Here is a 19,467-nt window from a genome sequence, read left to right as displayed (position 1 = left end):
ACTAGACACTGCTATGCAAATAAGTGGAAAAGATTTGTTTATTACTGCCATAATAATCAAATTCAACCCTTACACGCATCTGCCAAAGATATAGTAGGATACTTACTACAATTGCAAAAGTCAAAGCTAGCTTTCTCTTCAATAAAGATACATCTTACCGCAATTTCAGCCTACCTGCAAATTACGCACTCAACTTCATTATTTAAGATACCAGTCATAAAAGCATTTATGGAAGGCCTAAAGAGAATTATACCACCACGAACACCACCAGTTCCTTCATGGAACCTCAACATTGTCTTAACACGACTCGTGGGTCCACCTTTTGAGCCCATGCACTCTTGTGAAATGCAATACTTAACATGGAAAGTTGCATTTTTGATTGCCATCACATCTCTAAGAAGAGTGAGTGAAATTCAAGCATTTACCATACAAGAACCATTTATTCAAATACATATGCATAAAGTCGTTCTACGGACAAATCCAAAATTTTTACCAAAAGTGATCTCACCGTTCCACTTGAATCAAACGGTAGAATTACCAGTGTTCTTCCCACAGCCAGATTCTGTAGCTGAAAGAGCACTGCATACATTAGACATCAAAAGAGCACTAATGTACTACATTGACAGAACAAAACGAATTCGAAAAACAAAACAACTATTTATTGCTTTCCAAAAACCTCATACAGGGAATCCAATTTCTAAACAAGGCATTGCTAGATGGATAGTTAAGTGTATTCAAACCTGCTATCTTAAAGCAAAGAGAGAGCTGCCTATTACACCAAAAGCACACTCAACCAGAAAAAAAGGTGCTACCATGGCCTTTCTAGGAAATATTCCAATGAACGAAATATGTAAGGCAGCAACATGGTCTACGCCTCATACATTTACCAAACACTACTGTGTAGATGTGTTAACGGCACAACAAGCCACAGTAGGTCAAGCTGTACTACGAACATTATTTCAAACAACTTCAACTCCTACAGGCTGAACCACCGCTTTTGGGGAGATAACTGCTTACTAGTCTATGCACAGCATGTGTATCTGCAGCTACACATGCCATTGAACGGAAAATGTCACTTACCCAGTGTACATCTGTTCGTGGCATTAGTCGCTGCAGATTCACATGCGCCCACCCGCCTCCCCAGGAGCCTGTAGCCGTTTAGAAGTTGATCTTGAACATTTGTAAATTTGTCAATATATTACTTTAAACTTCATTATGTACATACGTATTCACTCCATTGCATGGGCACTATTACTAGCATACACAACTCCTACCTCACCCTCTGCGGGGAAAACAATCTAAGATGGAGTCGACGCCCATGCGCAATGGAGTCGAAATGGGAGGAGTCCCTCGGTCTCGTGACTCGAAAAAAGACTTCTTCGAAGAAAAACAACTTGTAACACTCCGAGCCCAACACCAGATGGCGGGATGTGCACAGCATGTGAATCTGCAGCGACTAATGCCGCGAACAGATGTACACTGGGTAAGTGACATTATATATATATATATATATATATATAATTTTTTCCTATTCTAGTTAAAAATTGTTGCTCTTCTCAAAATGTTAGTGTTGCTAGTCACTTCTGCGAATGCCGTTACCACTTCAGCTGTCATGACTTCTCTCACTTTCTAGCACTACATTGCCTTGTAAGTCATCTGCAAGGTAGCCAAGGTTTCCATTCCACATGCATTCCTAAGCATTTTGCTATAGACCTCTGCTCCAGAGCAGCTCCCCAGTTTATTAATGCTCTCATAAGGGACTCATTTGGCTATGACTAGCCGGTGGATGTTTCCTAGATCTGTCTTTCTGAGGATTATTACTTTTTGGTTGTCCAGTGAGTCTGTTGTGCACATACTCCGCTCCTTATTACACTACACAGGAAAAGTTTGGGTTTAACGACATGTGGCTCAAAGTCCGTTCCATAGGTTGGGTCTTGAAAGTGGGGTACTTTCGACAAGCAGTACAGGAGTGTCAGCACTGAGTAGTATTTACTTTGGTGATTCGAGCACTGCAGTAGCATTGGCGACTGAAGGAGCATCCAAAGGAAGAGACTACTGCTGAAGACACTTGATTGCTGAAGAAACCTTATCCAATTCGGTACTGCTACCTCCGATATCGTGCCTCATTGCCAAGGGGGATTTAACTGCGATTACTTCTGTTCAAAGATGGACAAACACCATACTTTCATAGGGAGCCATAGAGGCCATTTGTACTTCAAGCATACAGATGCTCAATCTGTTCCTGTTTCGCCAAAGGTGGACGGTGCTTTGTACAACATTGGATCTAAGCAGTGTTTTCAATTGTAGCTGCACCTTTTGTTCCCATGTAGAGCTTGGATAGTAAATCTGCTTAATAGAAAATAGCCCTGACTATAGTACCCACTAGTGGGTAGTGGGTAATTTGTAATCTGTGTTTGTAGGTATACCATTGGAGGAACAACCAAGATTTCTGGGTCTTCTATCAGTGTCTTTTGAATCCAGTTGGATATTATTTCTGTGCCGTTACTTTTTTAAATGTTAATATTACATAAATAATTTTGCAACTGTTACCCATGATATCGCCAGAGATTAGGTAAATGAAAAAACATGTGCTTTAATGAACTGTACAACTAGTGTTACAGGTGAGTTCATTTTCTTAGTAGGGCAGTTGTGTTTTTATCTCCTCTGTGCCATACAGTCAGAATCGATCTATGCTTTCTGTTTTTTTTTTTTTCTTGTTCTCCTGTCTTCAATACTTGGGTGGTATGATGAGGCCTCGAGTGAGCTTTCTGTAATGCTGGCCCTTTATTAATCTTTAACTTTTTTTAAATTGCCCTGTCTTCATTTAGCAAAGTACTGGAACGCCAGGCCTTTATTTCTAGCACTGGGTATTGTATGCCTAGTTGCAGGTTCCAAAATTCTGTCTTTGGTGATGGCGCTTAGGAGAAGAATGTCAACCCTTCATTCCTAGAAGTGAGTCCTGCAGGCCTTTTGGAAGGAAGGTTCTTCATTTTGATGTGCTCTGAGATGCCATCTGTCTCGCAGAACTCTTGCTTTTTCCTCCTTTCCGGTCCTTCACTTTTCTCCCACCTACTTTCTGTAGATCGATTGACGCAATACCCGACAATCAAAAGTTTAAACAGCTGCAGCGGGAACTCTCACAAGTTTTGACCCAACGGCAGATCTACATTCAACCTGATAATTAAGCAGTGGAGGTAACCCGTGCTCACGAGGCCGGGGTGTGCCTAACCCTTAATCTCTGCATGGTTTTACCAGACTCCACCCCACAATTACATGTTGGGTCTTGTGAAAGCATTCACTTGGTGTACATTTGATGTTTGCATTAAGTCAAAACTAACAGTCAATATACAATTGCTGTATGCACATCCGTGGCTCCTTGTCTGGCAGTGGAGCAACACCGTTGTGTTGCAGTGGAGAATCTTTGTTGAAATATTCTTGTGCTTTGTGTGGCAGGTCGTTAAGACTACCTGTGTGGTGTGCTGCAGAACTCACTCCCAGTATGGCACTGTCTCGCTCTGTGTGGCAAAAGTGCATTGCGGACCTTTGGCTGTGTGTGTGACAGAAGTGTGGTAGGGCATCTGCCTTCCTGGGTGGCAGCAGTATGGTGGCAGGTTGCTGTTTCATGTGTAGCAGCAGTGAAACATGGGCTCTACCCTCTTTGGCAGGGTTGGTTCCTTGTCTGGCATCTTTGTGGCTGGGGCTCTGACTCCATCTGTGGTGGCAGTGGGGCAGGAACTCCAGCTTCATATGACACTGCATGCCCTTTTGTTCCCTGTGTTGTGGCACTGAGTCTGGCTCATTGACTGTAATGCAGCAGAAACACTTTGTGGTGGCAGTGCAGCTCTGGTCTCTGGCTTCAAGTAGGGTGGCAGTGAAATGGAGCTGAGACACACTGTTACGGGGCTTCTGGGTCCTTTTGTGGTCTTTGGCTCCCAATGTAGGAGCAGTTGAATGAGGGTCTGGCTTTGTGTGCAACAGCAGTGCACCACTAAACTCTGAGTGCGGCAGGGCCTCCATCTCCCCGTGGTGCAGCACTGGATCACAACTCCTGGCCCAGAATGTGATAATGCAGCATGCCTCTAGGTTTGTGTAGCAATGCTGTGGTGGTGAGGATTCTTGTGTGGTAGTTCATTGGACACTGTCTGTGTGTTTTAGTGCAGCTGCATGGTCGTTTCCTGTGCATTAGCATATTTTTTACATATTGAAATGTTAACATTTGCAGGGCTGGGGCTATTTCATGGCACGGTTTGATGCATTTCCTTGCACGTTTTGACACGCTTTTTGCAGAGTGTTTTTTTGCACTAGGCAGATGTTCAAATGTTATGTTCTATGCGTTAAATCATCACAATACTAACAAAAAGAGCAATAGTGATTTGGCATAATGCAACTACTTTCAAGCAGAAATACCAAATGTTTTGATGAACCTCGGGTCTTGACGGATAGTTGGGATCTTAAAGGAACTTTGGAATTGGGTTCAAAAGTGTATCTCAAGATCATCAGGATTTGGTGAGGATCATGTCCTACAAAGGATATGGGGTTGGGATGGGGTCATTTTTTATCCATGCTTAGATTGATCTCTAGTGCTGTGGATTCCACAGTTTTTACACATGGTGCGTGAGTACCAAGACTAATAGTATTGGTGCAGATGTTGGGTTAGGATCCCTATATATGGGTACAGGGATTGGTTTGGTTCCACCATGGTCTGATTGCTGGGTTGCTTGTGGTATCAATGTATGTTTGATAGGAATGGTTTGGAGGAGTGTGAGTATGCAGAGCATAAGTTAGGATATGGATGCTGTGGCAAGGTTAGAGCATAGTGTGTGTGAAATCCATAGTTTCTTAAGGGCTCTGAATGTTGGGGTTATGTTGGGTTGCATATTATTGCAGCTATTGGATTGGTTTAGTTTGGATGCTGCCTTTCGTTAGAAGTTATGGTGCATAAAAGTAAGACTGGGTTGCAAGACTTGTATAAGCGCTAAAGTTACCTTATCATAATGTTTTAATTACCATAGTATGGTTAGTAGAGTGGCTAGATTCAGGTTGTACATTTTGGCTTGTGCTTGCATGGGTTGGCCAAGGACACAACGTATTGTTCGAGGTTGCTAAGGTTTTGATAGATCTGTCATCACTGCTGGGATTGGGATAAGGCACATGGATTGTGGTTCTTGGGGTTGGTTTGGCCTTGCCATTGGGTGCTGGATTAGAGTATGTATTCTGTCTCGAGGTTGACTAGAGGTTTAGGATACATGTGTGCTGGCCTTCTGTTAGGTGAGGTCTTATGAGTCTAGGGGTTGAATCATGGTGGCTGGGGTTGCTAGGGTTGGGTTAGGACTTGTTTTGGGTGCTGGGAGCAGTGAAGAACACTTGACTTATTGATGCTTACATTAGGCTACGTAGTGTATGACTGAGGTTTTTATGGACATAGAATGGATGTCCAGATTGGGATAGGGTACGTGGTCTGTTCTTGGTTGGTTTGGCCCTGTCATGGCATTACACCTGCATCTTGGGATTGACTTGAGGCACACAGGTACTAAGGTTGGACAAAGAATGATGATGTAAGGGTGCTAGACCCTGATTGTAATTGTTGTCTATTAGTACTGGGGTAGATTTAAGATAGCATATAGAGGGATTGAAGTACTACCCATGAGTTCTGGATTAGAAAAATGGGTGTTGTGGCTGAGTTGTGGATAATTGCACGTGTTGTGTTCAGACACAAGTGTATTTGTTGAGGGGTTGAGTTAGAGCACATGGTGAACAGGTGCTGCGATTGCTTTAGGTGTGTGCATGCTGTGACTGACTTAGGTCTCCTGGTGTTTGGTACTGATGTTTGATTTGGGCATCTCTTTGAGGATTGAGTTTGGACATACTATGCTGCGGCTTGGCAGTTTGGGATGGATTTTTCCCATGGGGAGCAGGAATAAGACTGATTTGCATATGGCTAGGTCCAAACTGGGATGGCGTGGTGGGCAAAAAAAAAAACAATGTGTTAAACCTAGATCTCTGTGACTGGAGGGTGAATGTTCACATTGTTCAGCATTCCGTCCATCATCTGTTCTTTTTGCTTTTGTTGCCTTAAGTGGGAAGGGTATGCCCAGATGTGGGTCTCGTTCTCACTGCGCCACTGAATTCAAGCTAGCCTGGTTGATGAGGGGTGATGCACCGAAACAGGTCCCAGGATTCTTGTTTTCAGTCCAGGGAAGACCTGGCTTGGCAGTTCAGGCTGGTCTGTTCCCATGAGGAGCAGAGTCACAACTGATTTGCAGATGGCTGGGTCAAAACTGAGTTGGCGTGGAGGTAAAAAACAACAACAAAAAAAAATGGATTAAACCCAGATCTCTCTGACTGGGGGTCAGTGTTTGCCCTGTTCAGCATTCCATCGATCATCTGTTCTTTTTGTGGTTGAATATATGGCATTTGGGTACTGCTGTTGGGTTATAATTCAAGTTGTGCTCCTGGGGCCCTATTACAGATAGGGAGCACTTCCCCTGTTTGTGCCACCTTTAAGCAGGAGGAGCGCCAGGTGCAAACAGGAAAAGTGTGTCCAGTTATGTTGGATGCGCTGCCCTCAGGGCAGCCGTAAACGTGTGCTGCCCCCAGAGCAGCACATTCAAGAAAAATATGGAGCATCAGATGAAAAGCTGCTCCGTGTTTCTCTGTGAAGGTGGCATCCCACCTGCACTTTTAAGAGGGATTAGAGAAGCATTTGTGTCCCCCTCTGTAATACCAAAGAGCACTGAGGTTGCACAAAGCGGGCACAAACACCCGCTGCGTCCCTGGAGCATGTCTGTGATGCAGCCCCTGGTGCACAGAAGGGTTGTATAGTATTGACTCCTAAAGGGTTGTTGAAGTGAGAATAAGGGACTTAGACTAGCACCACAAGACCAATAAGTGTTGAATTTATTTTCAGCCTTTAAGTGCAAAATAAACTGTGATATGTTATAACTTGAAGTAACTTGGTACTGCCCTTGTGCCCTCAAGTAGGTATGTCTTATGCATGTCTTTGGAAGGACAGGTTGCTCCTCTGTCAGTGATATGGCTTTGGAAGTAATCATTTCATGGTTATGCTTTTGTAATTTGTGGTCTATCTTTTCTCTTCATAGGTCTGTGCAGACGTTTGCAGATAAATCCAAACAGGAGGCTCTTAAGAATGACTTGGTGGAGGCTTTGAAGAAAAAGCAGCAAAGTTAAACCCCTTGATCAGCTTTCATACTTGATGTGCACTCGTTCACTCCTGTTGCAGGAAAAGCCCTGTCTCCCTTCCACCCTCTTTCTATATGTGGTTTTGTTGTCTTGTCAGCATTCTGCATCAGATAATGTCTATTAAATGCCATGAATGAAGCTCTTGCGCGTTGCCGCTGGAGTCTTTTCCGTTTCATCCACAGGTCTGGAGTGTACAGCCATTATGAGGAACATGGTGTGGTGGGAGAAGAGACTTTAAACACCCCCCCCCCACCACCTTGGCATCTGGTTATGAATGACAGGTAGAAATCTAATCAGGACTGTCAGATGACCTCCTGGCAACCAAGTGACATTTACTTCAACCAAAGCAGCATCAAGCCCTAGATCACGTTTTATTGCCCACACTTTACATATGGGGTGCCTCTTCCACTTTACCTAGCCCCACAATAAACAAATAAATGTGTGTCTTGCGTTTTTTTGCATCAGACGTGCTCCTGATCACTAAATGTGTGTCCTCCGTGTTCATAAGAAACATGCTTCTGCTCACCAGCATGCTCTCTCCCTCCTTGAGGAACATGGCTTTTGATAACTTATGTCCACTGTCCAATTAAAAAGTGCTTCGAGACATCTGCCTTTTTCCCGCTTGCTATACTTACATACTTCCACTCAATGGTTTTCCCGCCCAGATTGGTTACGAGTTGGGTGACATGACTTTTCTCTTCCATTCTGTATAGGTCACTGGTTTAAAAATGTAAAACCGTTCACGAAATAGTGAACTATATTGTTAAATCTGTCTTTCTCTCTGATGGAAGGTGGGTGGGAGCTTCGGGGCACAACGGTTCGCTTAGTCACTTTGCACGGTTTGAGTGAGAAATGGTTCTGGTATTTGCACCATGGTCTTCTGATGGTGCGGTCATGCCATGACATTGTGTCTGGCTTCTTCCTGACTATCCAGTAGGTCCACTTACCATCAATAGTATTGAAGGTACCGTGACATCTTGCTCTCCTAATTACTAGCTCTCTCCTTGACATGATCCTTGCTTTTTCTAAAACAATTGCCTTGGCACTGCACCTTGAGCTATTGCTCAGTGCTGTCCTTGAAGATGATGTCCTGGTGCCATCAGTGAGTGCAGTGCACGGTCTTGTTTCTTGAAGGCATCAACCCCTGTGTCCTCCATAAAGACTTTGCCCTGGTGCTGTCCCTGAAGGCATTGTTGTGATGCCATCATTGATGATGCCTTGGCGCCGTCCCAGAAGACATTGCCCAGGCACCATCCCTGTAGACGTTACTTCGCGCTGTTCCTGAAGATTTGGCCACAGGTTTTTCTATGACCATGTTCATGACGTCTTGTTGTCCTTTCCAAGGCTTTTTTTCTCTGTTGATTTATAGGGACTGCAGGGAGGGGAGGGTTGGGATTGGTTTGGGGATTGTTTTTTGTAAAGCATAAACTTAAATTGACATCTATTGGAGCCTCCATATACTAGAAACAAAATAATTAAAAGAAAAACTTGAAAATCAAGCCCAGAACCTTGTGTGGTGCCTTTCTTCAACTATGGCTGCATGCTACTTACCTCTTGCTTGAGAATGCGTTGAGGTTGTCTCCTTTAAATGCCTTCTGTTTTGCATCATGAATCTGGTATTAAATTCACAAACAAGTTCATATTATTGGTTACATACACATTGTGATTTAGAGTGGACAAGCACAGGGCTTTTCTCACCTTCAGAATAGAAAATGCCACACTATTTTAATGAGCAGCACTGAAAACGAATGTTCTAAGTGTCTTCAGGAATAAACCAGGTTTTGGAAACAGAACCTCTACCAAATTAACCATTTTCTTGTATGAAGTTTTCCAGTCACTCTATTGTGCAGCATACGTATCTCCAGTTTCACTATAGAAAATGCTACAGTATGGTTTAGATGTTCAAAAACTGTTAGGTGGCTCTGTGTGCTGTTTACCCCAGCAATTGTGCACTGCCTTTTAAACACGTTTGTCTTTCATTATTTCTTTAAAGAAAATAGCAGACTTTTGTGTTGATTTGACTATAAAGAACAGTGAAACAAGCATTAGAATGACTTGGTTTGTCATTGTTCTTCCCACAACATAGGTCAAAACAACAGTTTGACAAGAAGTAAAGTTGGCCCTCTAGTGATTTACCTCATTAGATCCTAGTTTTTTCCTTTTCAGAATGCCTGGACCCTCATCCACCAAAGTGGCACGCTTTATCATTGGATCGTGTGCTACATTGGGTGGAGTTTGCGGTACCCAATGGACTCCATCCGCAGCTATTTTATAGATATATTTTCAATTAGTCCATTGATCCAAATTACCAATAATACATAACCCCTTCTGAAATGGTAGGATTATTAGATTGTAAAACTTAAATTACTTATAGATAACTTGAAATACACTTGTAAACACGACCCGATTAAAAGAAAAGAACATTATATAATTGCCCCAAAAGACTAACAAACTTGGTGCATTGGCAATATGTTTCTTCCCTTGCAGCCAGACAGTGTGTGGCACTATTCGGAACGTTCTACCATAAATCTAATCTAACCCAGTGATCCCTATGGTCCGGTCAGGCATTACAGTCAGGGCTCACCATAAACAATAATCGGCAAGATTACAAATGAGTAAGAACCAAATTCAGTGGTATTTACAGATGTTCTTTTCATGTTAGTACCTAGTGAACAGAGAAACGAGGATTTTTATTATGTGAAGCTCCTGTTGGTTATAGAGTAGCTTCATAAATAGTAATTGATTACAAAATAATTCTTGAACTTATTTTTGTGGACACAGCAAAAACACTGCAAAGATGCCCATGTACCCGTCATGCTCATGTTATTTGTATTTCTATAGCACTAATCACCCTTGAGGGTATCCAGGCGATTTGCAAGTGGGCAGGGAGCTGTCACCTGGTGAGGTTAAACAAAGAGCCAGATCTTCAGCTTCCTGTGGAACTCTCGAAATGTTGAGAAAGCTCTGAGGTGGTGAGGGAGGTTGTTCCATACCTTTGGGGGGTTGGGATATATGCGAAGGTTCAGCCTCCAGCTTGTGGCCTTGCAGATGCAGGGTATTTGTTCCAGTGTGAATCCAACTGAGCGGAGGTGCCTCAAGGTGTGTAGAAGTTTATGCAGCTGTTAAGGTATGTAGCGCTGGTGTTTGTAGGACTTTGTATGTGTGTTCAGTCAGTTTGAATTGGATGCATTTGTAGATTGTTAACCAATGCAGGTCTGAAGTATAAGCTGAGGTGTGTGCAAAGAGGTAGGTTGAGTATGAGCCTTGGTGTCATGTTTTGAATGGTCTGTAGCTGATTCAGGAGCTTCTTAGTGCTTCCTGCATATTATGTAACCGTTTTCTTGGTGTTCTCATATAGCCATTTGAAGATATTTTGTAGTATCCTAAGGATGTGGACGCAGGGAGAAGGTCCCTGCATTTACTTAGGCTGTCATATTGAGTTTGTCGTACAGGATGATTCCAAGATTTCATGCATGGTTAATGGGGGTGGGTGTGCGTCCAAGATTTGTTGGCCACCAGGTGGAGTCCCAGGCAGAGGCTTTCCTTCTGGAGATCACTACTTTAGTTTTGTCAATGTTTAATTTGAGGTAGTTGGTTATCATCAATCTGGGACAGCAGTCATGGCAATTTCAAAGGGATTTCTGTAGTTGGGGGGCGGGCAGTGGTGGTCTTGTCTGATAGGGAGATTATCAGTTGCGTATTGTCTGCATAGGATAGTATGTTGATATTGTATGATCTGATGAGGTTCACTAGTGAAATCATGTTATGTAAATATTGAATAGCATTGGGCTAAGGGATGATCCTTGGGGGACTCCAATTATGAGGATCTTAGCTTTCAAAGTGTCGGGTGACAGGTTGACTCTTTGGATGTGTTCTTTCCTCACAGGAAAGAGACAGTTGAGGGCAGGTCCTTGTATACCTGTCTTGTGTAATCGTCTGTTCAGGGTACAGTGGAAGACCATGCTGAAGGCTGCGGAGAGGTTAAGTAATATACGCTGTGCTGTCTCTCCACAGTCTAGGATCATTCTAATGTCATTCGTTCCTGCAATGAGGGCAGTCTTGGTGCTGTGGTTCAGCTGGAAACCTGATACTGTGGCATCTAGGAGCTGGTGTGCCTTGAGGTGGTGAGACATTTGTTTATTTTGGCTTTTTCCATCACTTGAGCCAAAAAGGGTAAACGGTCGGACAGTAATTTGCTAGTTGTGTGGGGTCTACTGAGAGTTTCTTTAGCAATGCATTGACCATTGTACATCTGGGGTTTTCTGTGGGTGTTTGAGGGCTGGTGGTGAAGGTGCAGTGGTTTGGTAAAGGGTTCAAGTTGTTGTATATGACTTTGATTTTGTCTCTGAAGAATTCTGAGTGGTTATTTCTTTCAAGGAGTGATGTAGTTAGTGGTGGCAACTGGTGAGGCGAAGTCCTTCTTGATTGCGAAGATTCCTTTTCAGCTGTTGACCATGCACACTGCTGGTGCAGCCTTTGTTTCTTCGATTTGTTGGTGGCAGCGTCTCACAGCTGTCTTACATATCTTTTTGTTGTTTGCAGGGTTGTTTTGTTGCTCAGAGTTCTTCTGTGTACCAGCGGTGCTGCTTCATAATATTCTGTGTTCATTGTGTTTATGGGGTGCCAGGAAGTTGGGACATTTTGTAATCCACTTGCCCAGGTCTTTTATTTTGCTGTTTAAGTTGTTAGAGTGGGTTGATTCAGATGCAGGTTGCCTACCCTGTTGGAGTCCTGGATGCTGCTCCTGCTTAGTTAGGCTTGTTTGTGGTGGTGGGTCTGATTAGGCTGGGGTGCTGATAGAGAGTTAGATGGTGGCATGGTCATTTCAGGTGAGCGGCATTGTCGCAGTGATTTTAGTGATGTTGAAAATGGTGAAAACCGGGCCGATGCTATGTCCGATGGAGTGTATGCATCTGGTGATGCATTGTGCGACCCAGGTTCACTAGGGTCTTGAGAAGTCTGGTAGTGCTATAGTCACTCTTGTTTTCTAGGTGTAAGTGTAAGTCTCTTAGTAGGATGTAGTTGCTGGAGTCGATGGTGAAGTGGGCGATTAAGTCCGTGATGACGGGAAAAATATCTCTAGGTCCTCGTGGTCTTTATACGAGGGTTGCGCTTGGAGTGTATGTTGCTGACATCTAGCTTAAAATGCAGAAGTTCCATGTAGGGTGTGTTGCAGCTTGTGTGATTGTAGTGCAGTTGGAGTCTTAGAATATAATTGCAATTTCTCCTTTTGTTTGTGTTGGTGGTCTCGATATACAAGTCTGTATCCTGCTGAGATTGTCATGACGATGTCGGGTGCCGACTCAGAGCCATGGAAGAAGCAAACCAGGGCAACATTGTGTAGGATGACCCAAATTTCCACTGCATGTTTGCTGAGAGTGGGTGTTGAGGAGCATGCATGTTAGCATGTCTTGTAGTGCATCTTTGTAGGTAGGTGGGCTGTTAGTGAGCGGGTGGTGTGGGAATAATTGGTGTTAGAGGAGAAGTGCCAATGGGTGCAGGTGAGTGCTTCTTCCATTTTGCATGGATGGGCACTTAAGATTCAGAGACTGGATGAGCTCTGTGGAGCAGCGTACGGGGGTGGAAGGACCAGGGCTTAGGGGGCTGGCCATGATCAGGGTGCAGATGGGTTTGCATTCAGTCTAGTCTGGAGTACAGGAGGAATAGGTATAGAGGGGATGCGTATGGGAGGTGAGGAAACCGCGCAGGCAGAAAAAGGCAACAGAGGTGAAAAAGCAAAAAAGCCCATAAGGGTGAACAAAAATGGCACAAAAAGGCAACAGAAGGGTGAGAAATTGCAAAAAAAAGAGCAAAGGCACAAAAGGCTGCGAAGGGTGAGAAAGTGAGTAAAGTGTAAAAGGCAACAGAATAGTGAGAATGCCATAAGTGCGAAGACTGAGAGCCAAAAAGTGGCACAAGCATGCAAGAGCTTATGTGGGATAGGTGGGAGCCTCGAGGCACTGCAGCAAAAGGTTTTTGAGGGCCTCGATAAGTTGGTCAGAGGGCCTGCGCACTGCAATTGCCTTTCACGCAAGTGCTCCCTAGTTTTTGAAGGAGAGGGTGTGTTTGTGTGTGTGTGTGTGAATATATATATGTTCGGTGGCATGTGTAGCTGCAGATACATATGCTGTGCATTATCTTGCCATCTAGTGTTGGGCTCGGAGTTTTACAAGTTGTTTTTCTTCGAAGAAGTCTTTTCGAGTCACAGGACCGAGTGACTCCTCCCTTTCGGCTCCATTGCGCATGGGCGTCGACTCCATCTTAGATTGTTTTCTTTCCTCCATCGGGTTTGGACGTGTTCCTCTTCGCTCTATATTTCGAATCGGGATAGTTAGCTAAAGTATAAAATTTGACGCTATTGTTATCGCTCGGTACCGGGTTAGTGTTAGTGTATCAGCACCGACATCAAGACCGCTTCGGCAGCCCTTCAGGGCTTCCACTCTTCACTGAGGCCTGGTCGGCCCGACCACACCCGTCGTCTCAGGACAGAAACGGAAGGGGGTCCGGTCCATTAGTCTAAGTGTCACGCAAAGTATCCTTATACAGACCAGCACCGGGTCTGTAATCTGTGTTTGTCACCCGAACTCAGACAGAATACTTGTGAAGCTTGCCGAGCGTTTCGATTGAAGAAGACCTTGAGAGATTGACGCGCAAGAAGACTGCAAATGGCGTCGAAACCAAAAGAACAGCTCGACGTCGAAGAGGAGGAAAGTATCTCCATCCAAGAGACGTACTCGGATGAATCCGAAAGTGAACGACCCTTGATGATGCAACAAACCGTGAGTAAACCTGCCCGTCCCAAACTCAGGGTCACACCAAAACACTTAAGGCCATGGGGGCGCCACAGCCAGCAGGCCATGGCTCAACCCAATGAAAGGAAGGTGACCAAATATTGGCACCGACTTCCAACTCCGGTCGAGAATCCGGCACCGAACGATTTCGACACAGTGATCGAATCAACCAAACCCTGAAAAATCTCCTCGGAACCGAAAAAACTATAGCAGCAGAAACTTCGGTACTGGAAATAGCGGCCTCGGAGCCAAAAAGAAGCTCTTATACAGAAGAGCAAGGACTTTCCATGCAACTCAAGGAAAGACATCGATTTGAGCAACAGTTGGGTATGGAAGAACCTGACCATACACAACGGAGGTTACATATCCAAAAAGAGACTGGAAAGATTCAGACTTTACCTCCACTCAAATCAAAAAGAAAGCTTGCATTTCAGGAAACAAAAATGCAACCAAAGGCCAAAGTAATTAGAGACAAATCACCACCACCAATGGTCTCAACACAACCATCCCCACTGCACTCACCACAATTGTCACCAGTGGGAACACCTATAATGTAGTCACCCACACATACTGGGAGGACCCAGGATGATGCTGATGCATTGGATTTATATGATCCACCAGTATCGGATAACAGCCCAGAATGTTATCCAACCAAACCGTCACCACCAGAAGACAGTATTGCATATATGCAGGTATTATCCAGGGCAGCTACGTTCCACAACATAGCAATGCACACAGAGCCAGTGGAGGATGACTTCCTTTTTAACACTCTGGCATTCACACACACATCATATCAAAGCCTGCCAATGCTCCCAGGCAAGCTCAGGCATGCGCAACAGGTCTTCCTGGAGCCTGTAAAGGGAAGAGCTATCACGCCTAGAGTTGAAAAGAAGTACAAACCACCCCCAACAGATGCAGTGTTCATAACACAGCAGCTCACACCGGATTCAGTGGTTGTAGGGGCAGCAAGAAAAAGAGCAAACTCCCAATCGTCAGGAGATGCCCCACCACCTGACAAAAAGTCGGAAATTCGACGCTGCAGGCAAGCAAGTGGCATTACAAGCAGCCAATCAATGGTGAATTGCGGATTCACAAGCCCTACTTGCACGCTACGACAGGGCACACTGGGACGAGATGCAAGACATCATACAGCACTTGCCCAAGGAACACCAAAAATGTGCCCAGCAAGTAGTTGAAGAGGGACAGGCCATATCTAACAACCAGATAAGGTCCGCACTAGACTCAGCAGATACGGCAGCACGGACTGTCAACACGGCTGTAACCATTCGCAGGCATGCATGGCTGCGGCGCTCTAGATTCAAGCCAGAGATTCAACAAGCGGTGTTAAATATGCTGTTTAATCAACAACAGTTGTTTGGGCCGGAGGTCGATACTGCCATTGGAAAAAATTGAAAAAAGACACGGACCCGGCCAAAGCCATGGGTGCGCTCTATTCCCCACAAGTCAGAGGCACCTTTAGGAAACCGCAGTTTAGAGGGCGGTTTCGGCAACAAACACCTGAACCTTCCACCTCCCAAACCAGACCCACCTATCAATCACAATACCAGAGGGGGGGGGTCGTCGTGGTTCATATAGAGGGCAATTCCCAAGAGGCAGGGGAAAATTCCAACCCGCCAAACCAAGCCCTAACAAACAGTGACTTCAATGTCACAACACCCCAACATTTAACACCGGTGGTGGGGGAGAGGCTATCCACATACTACCAAAACTGGACACACATTACAACAGACACATGGGTCCTATCAATTATCCAACATGGTTATTGCATAGAATTCACAGCATTCCCTCCAGATGTGCCACCAAAAACGCACATACCGTCTCAACAACACTTAGACCTATCATATATAGAGGTCCAAGCACTGTTACAAAAACAAGCAATAGAACTCGTACCCAATCACCAAAAAGGAACAGGCGTCTACTCCCTATATTTCCTCATTCCAAAAAAGGACAAAACGTTAAGACCTATCTTAGATCTCAGAGCACTGAATCTCTTAATCAAATCCGATCATTTCCACATGGTCACACTTCAAGACGTAGTTCCCTTACTAAAAAAGGAGGAATACATGACAACATTGGATTTCAAGGATGCGTATTTCCACATACCCATCCATCCTTCTCACAGAAAATACCTAAGGTTTGTAATGCAAGGCAAACACTATCAATTCAAAGTGCTACAGGTTGGAATAACAACAGCCCCCAGAGTATTCACGAAATGCCTAGCAGTAGTAGCCGCTCACATAAGGAGACGGCACATGCACGTATTCCCATATTTGGACGACTGGCTAATAAAAGCCAACACTCAGCAACAATGTCAATTTCACACGCAATACGTCATAGAAACTCTACACAAACTAGGGTTCTCTATAAATTACCAAAAATCAAGTCTGTAACCATCCCAAATACAACAATACCTGGGAGCAACACTCAACACACAAAAGGCAATTGCCACTCCAAGTCCACAAAGAGTCCAATCATTCCAAAATGTAAGATCAAGCATACAACCAAAACAACACTACACAGTAAAGTTTGTAATGAAACTACTAAGCATGATGTCCTTATGCATAGCCATTGTCCCAAACGCAAGATTACACATGCGGCCCTTACAACAGTGCCTTGCAAAACAATGGACACAAGCACAGGGTCAGCTTCAAGATCTAGTGTTAGACCGCCAAACACACTCCTCGCTTCAATGGTGGAACCCTATAAATGTAAACAAAGGGCAGCCATTGCAAGACCCAGTGCCTCAAGTCATTATCACGACACATGCTTCCATGGTTGGGTAGGGAGCACACCTCAACAATCACAGCATACAGGGTCAATGGGACAATCAACAAAAACTACTTCACATAAATCATTTAGAACTGCTAGCGGTATTTCTAGCATTAAAACGTTTCAACCACTAATAACCCACAAACACATTCTTGTCAAGACAGACAACATGACAACAATGTACTATCTCAACCAACAAGGGGGGACACACTTGTCACAACTGTGTCTCTTAGCACAAAGGATTTGGCATTGGGCAATTCACAATCACATTCGCCTAATCGCACAATACATACCAGGCATTCAGAATCAGTTAGCTGACAATCTCAGTCGAGATCACCAGCAAACTCACGAATGGGAAATACATCCCCCAGATCCTACAGGATCACTTCCACCGCTGGGGAACACAAACAGACCTATTTGCAACAAAAGAAAACGCAAAATGCCAAAACTTTGCGTCCAGGTACCCACACCCTCAGTCCAAGGGCAATGCTCTATGGATCAGTTGGTCAGGGATATTTGCTTACGCTTTTCCCCCTCTCCCGCTCATTCCTTATCTGGTCAACAAACTGAGTCAAAATAAACTCAAACTAATACTCTTAGCACCAACCTGGTCTCGCCAACCATGGTACACAACACTGTTGGACTTATCAGTAGTACCCCATACAATATAAAATATACAGCACAGCTCTTTATTTAGAGTTCCTGTTATTAAAGCTTTCATGGAAGGCTTAAAATGCATCATTCCACCCAGGACGCCTCCAGTTCCCTCTGGAATTTAAACATAGTTCTTACGCGACTTATGGGCCTACCCATAGGAAATATACCAATGTTTGAAATATGTAAAGCAGCTACTTAGTCAACACCACATACATTGACTAAACACTACTTAATGGCCATTAAGAAATGCTTGCTGAATTCAGCTATCAAGAAATGGTTGTTGAGTTTATTTTGTAATAAAGCCTTTTTGCTTTAAGAATAAGAAGCTGACACGTTGGGTGCGACGTTTTTTTCTGCTCTTAAAGTATCAGCAGAAATAGATTTTTATATATAGGTGTGTGTGTGTGTATGTATATATATGTGTGTATGTATATATATGTGTGTGTGTGTATATATATATATATATATATATATATATTGTCTCCTTAATATATTCATCCAGCACCAATGAAGGCCTGTGTCTTATCCTAGCAATAGTTGGTCAGGGCTGCGTGGGATGTGGCGATCTGGTGTTCTGCTATGGCATTCACTGCAAAAAGCGGTATGAAGGTAGGTCACCAGCTGAGTATATTAGACCAGCATCATGGTGGTACAATGTAGTTTCATTGCCATGTCATGTGGCGACATGCTGTCATTTGGCAAAAAGAATATGCCTGCTCAAAATATAGTTTAGAATATAGTAATGTTTACAGAATAGTTGCAGTTTTTGAGTATGGTTTTTTTCACTTTTCAAACCCTAAACTGCTACCAGAAAAACGAGGTGGGGTCATCATTGAGGGGCAAATCATATCTTCTCTAAAACATCTAAAAATGTGTTCAGAACTCTTACAGAAGAGACACAATAATTTTTAAGGTCAAACCTGCAATACCTTGCACTAGTGCACGCATCTCACTTGCAAGACACTTTTATTTTATAAAGGGCTTGGAGTCCACCTGTTGCTTTGCATTTGTTTGCTTGTCTGGCACTCTTCTTTACAGCCTCGTAATTGGTCATGGCTGGCACAACATAATTTCCATTCCTGCCTGTGGGGCAAGGACCAAGCACTGATTGATTCAACTTAATCATGCTCCTGATGTGATGGAGGTACTATTTTGTTTTAACTTTTAGCGCCCTGCAAACAGATGGCGCTTGACTGTCAAAAACGTGCTCAGCCGTAAAAACAAAATTTCAAAGTTGTATTTTCTATAGTTAACTTTGTTTTATTTTGACAAGTCTTCTTTTCTCACTTTTCACTCGTTTTGTTTTGTTTAGGAACGATTCTGTGATAACGTATGTGTATCACTTACGAGACTGTTTAACTTAGAAAAGGGATTGGAGTCCGCCCATTGCTTGTCATTTGTTTGCTTGCTTGGCACTCTTCCTTGCAGCTCCATAGTAGGTCTTGGCTGGCACATCATTTCTGTCCGTGGTGCCGGGACAAAGCACTGATTGGTTCAATGTAATCAGTGCGCGTCCGCTGCTCCTGACGTGATTGAGGTACTATTTTGTTATTTTTAACTTATAATGCCATGCAAACAGAAGGCGTGTGACTGTCAAAAACGTGCTCAGCAGTACAAACAAGATTTAAAAGTTGTATATTCTATGGTTAACTTTTTGTTTAATTTTGACAAGTCCTCTCTCACGTTTCGTTCATGTTTTTTGTTTTTGCTGGTGGGCACTGTTCTCAAAAGATTACTATTATCTTGTTCTAAATATTCCGAAGCAACAGTATTTCTTTATTATGTGTATTTCTCGAAATTATGCTTAAACAGAATTATGCAGTACTCTCCAATCCACCCCACTCCAATCCAAACCACTCACCCCAATCCACTACACTCCAATCCTCCCATCTAACCCCACTCCAATCTGCCACACTCCAGTCCAAAACAATCTGCCCCAGTCCATACTGCCCGACTCCAGCCCAAAACAGTCTGCCCTACTCTAACCCCAAACAATCTGCCCCAATCGAAAACAGTCTGCCCCAAACCA

General features: G+C 43.8%; 1 protein-coding gene across 4 annotated transcripts in view; it reads left to right on the top strand.

The window, feature by feature from the left end:
• Window positions 1-8,699, top strand: part of CAPZB (capping actin protein of muscle Z-line subunit beta) — a 185,091-nt gene extending 176,392 nt beyond the window's left edge. For 2 of the 4 annotated variants that reach the window (XM_069240155.1, XM_069240157.1), the window contains exons 9-10: window positions 3,083-3,194; window positions 7,101-8,699. In XM_069240155.1, coding sequence (XP_069096256.1) covers window positions 3,083-3,185 — 103 coding nt within the window. In that variant the 3' untranslated portion in view covers window positions 3,186-3,194; window positions 7,101-8,699. The remainder of the gene's footprint in view (window positions 1-3,082; window positions 3,195-7,100) is intronic. The other 2 variants (XM_069240156.1, XM_069240158.1) reach the window with 1 other exon arrangement.
• The last annotated feature ends 10,768 nt before the right edge of the window (window positions 8,700-19,467 follow it).

The sequence above is a fragment of the Pleurodeles waltl genome, chromosome 6 (genome assembly GCF_031143425.1).
Source record: "Pleurodeles waltl isolate 20211129_DDA chromosome 6, aPleWal1.hap1.20221129, whole genome shotgun sequence".
Taxonomy (NCBI): domain Eukaryota; kingdom Metazoa; phylum Chordata; class Amphibia; order Caudata; family Salamandridae; genus Pleurodeles; species Pleurodeles waltl.
This window is presented reverse-complemented; position numbering and strand designations above follow the sequence as displayed.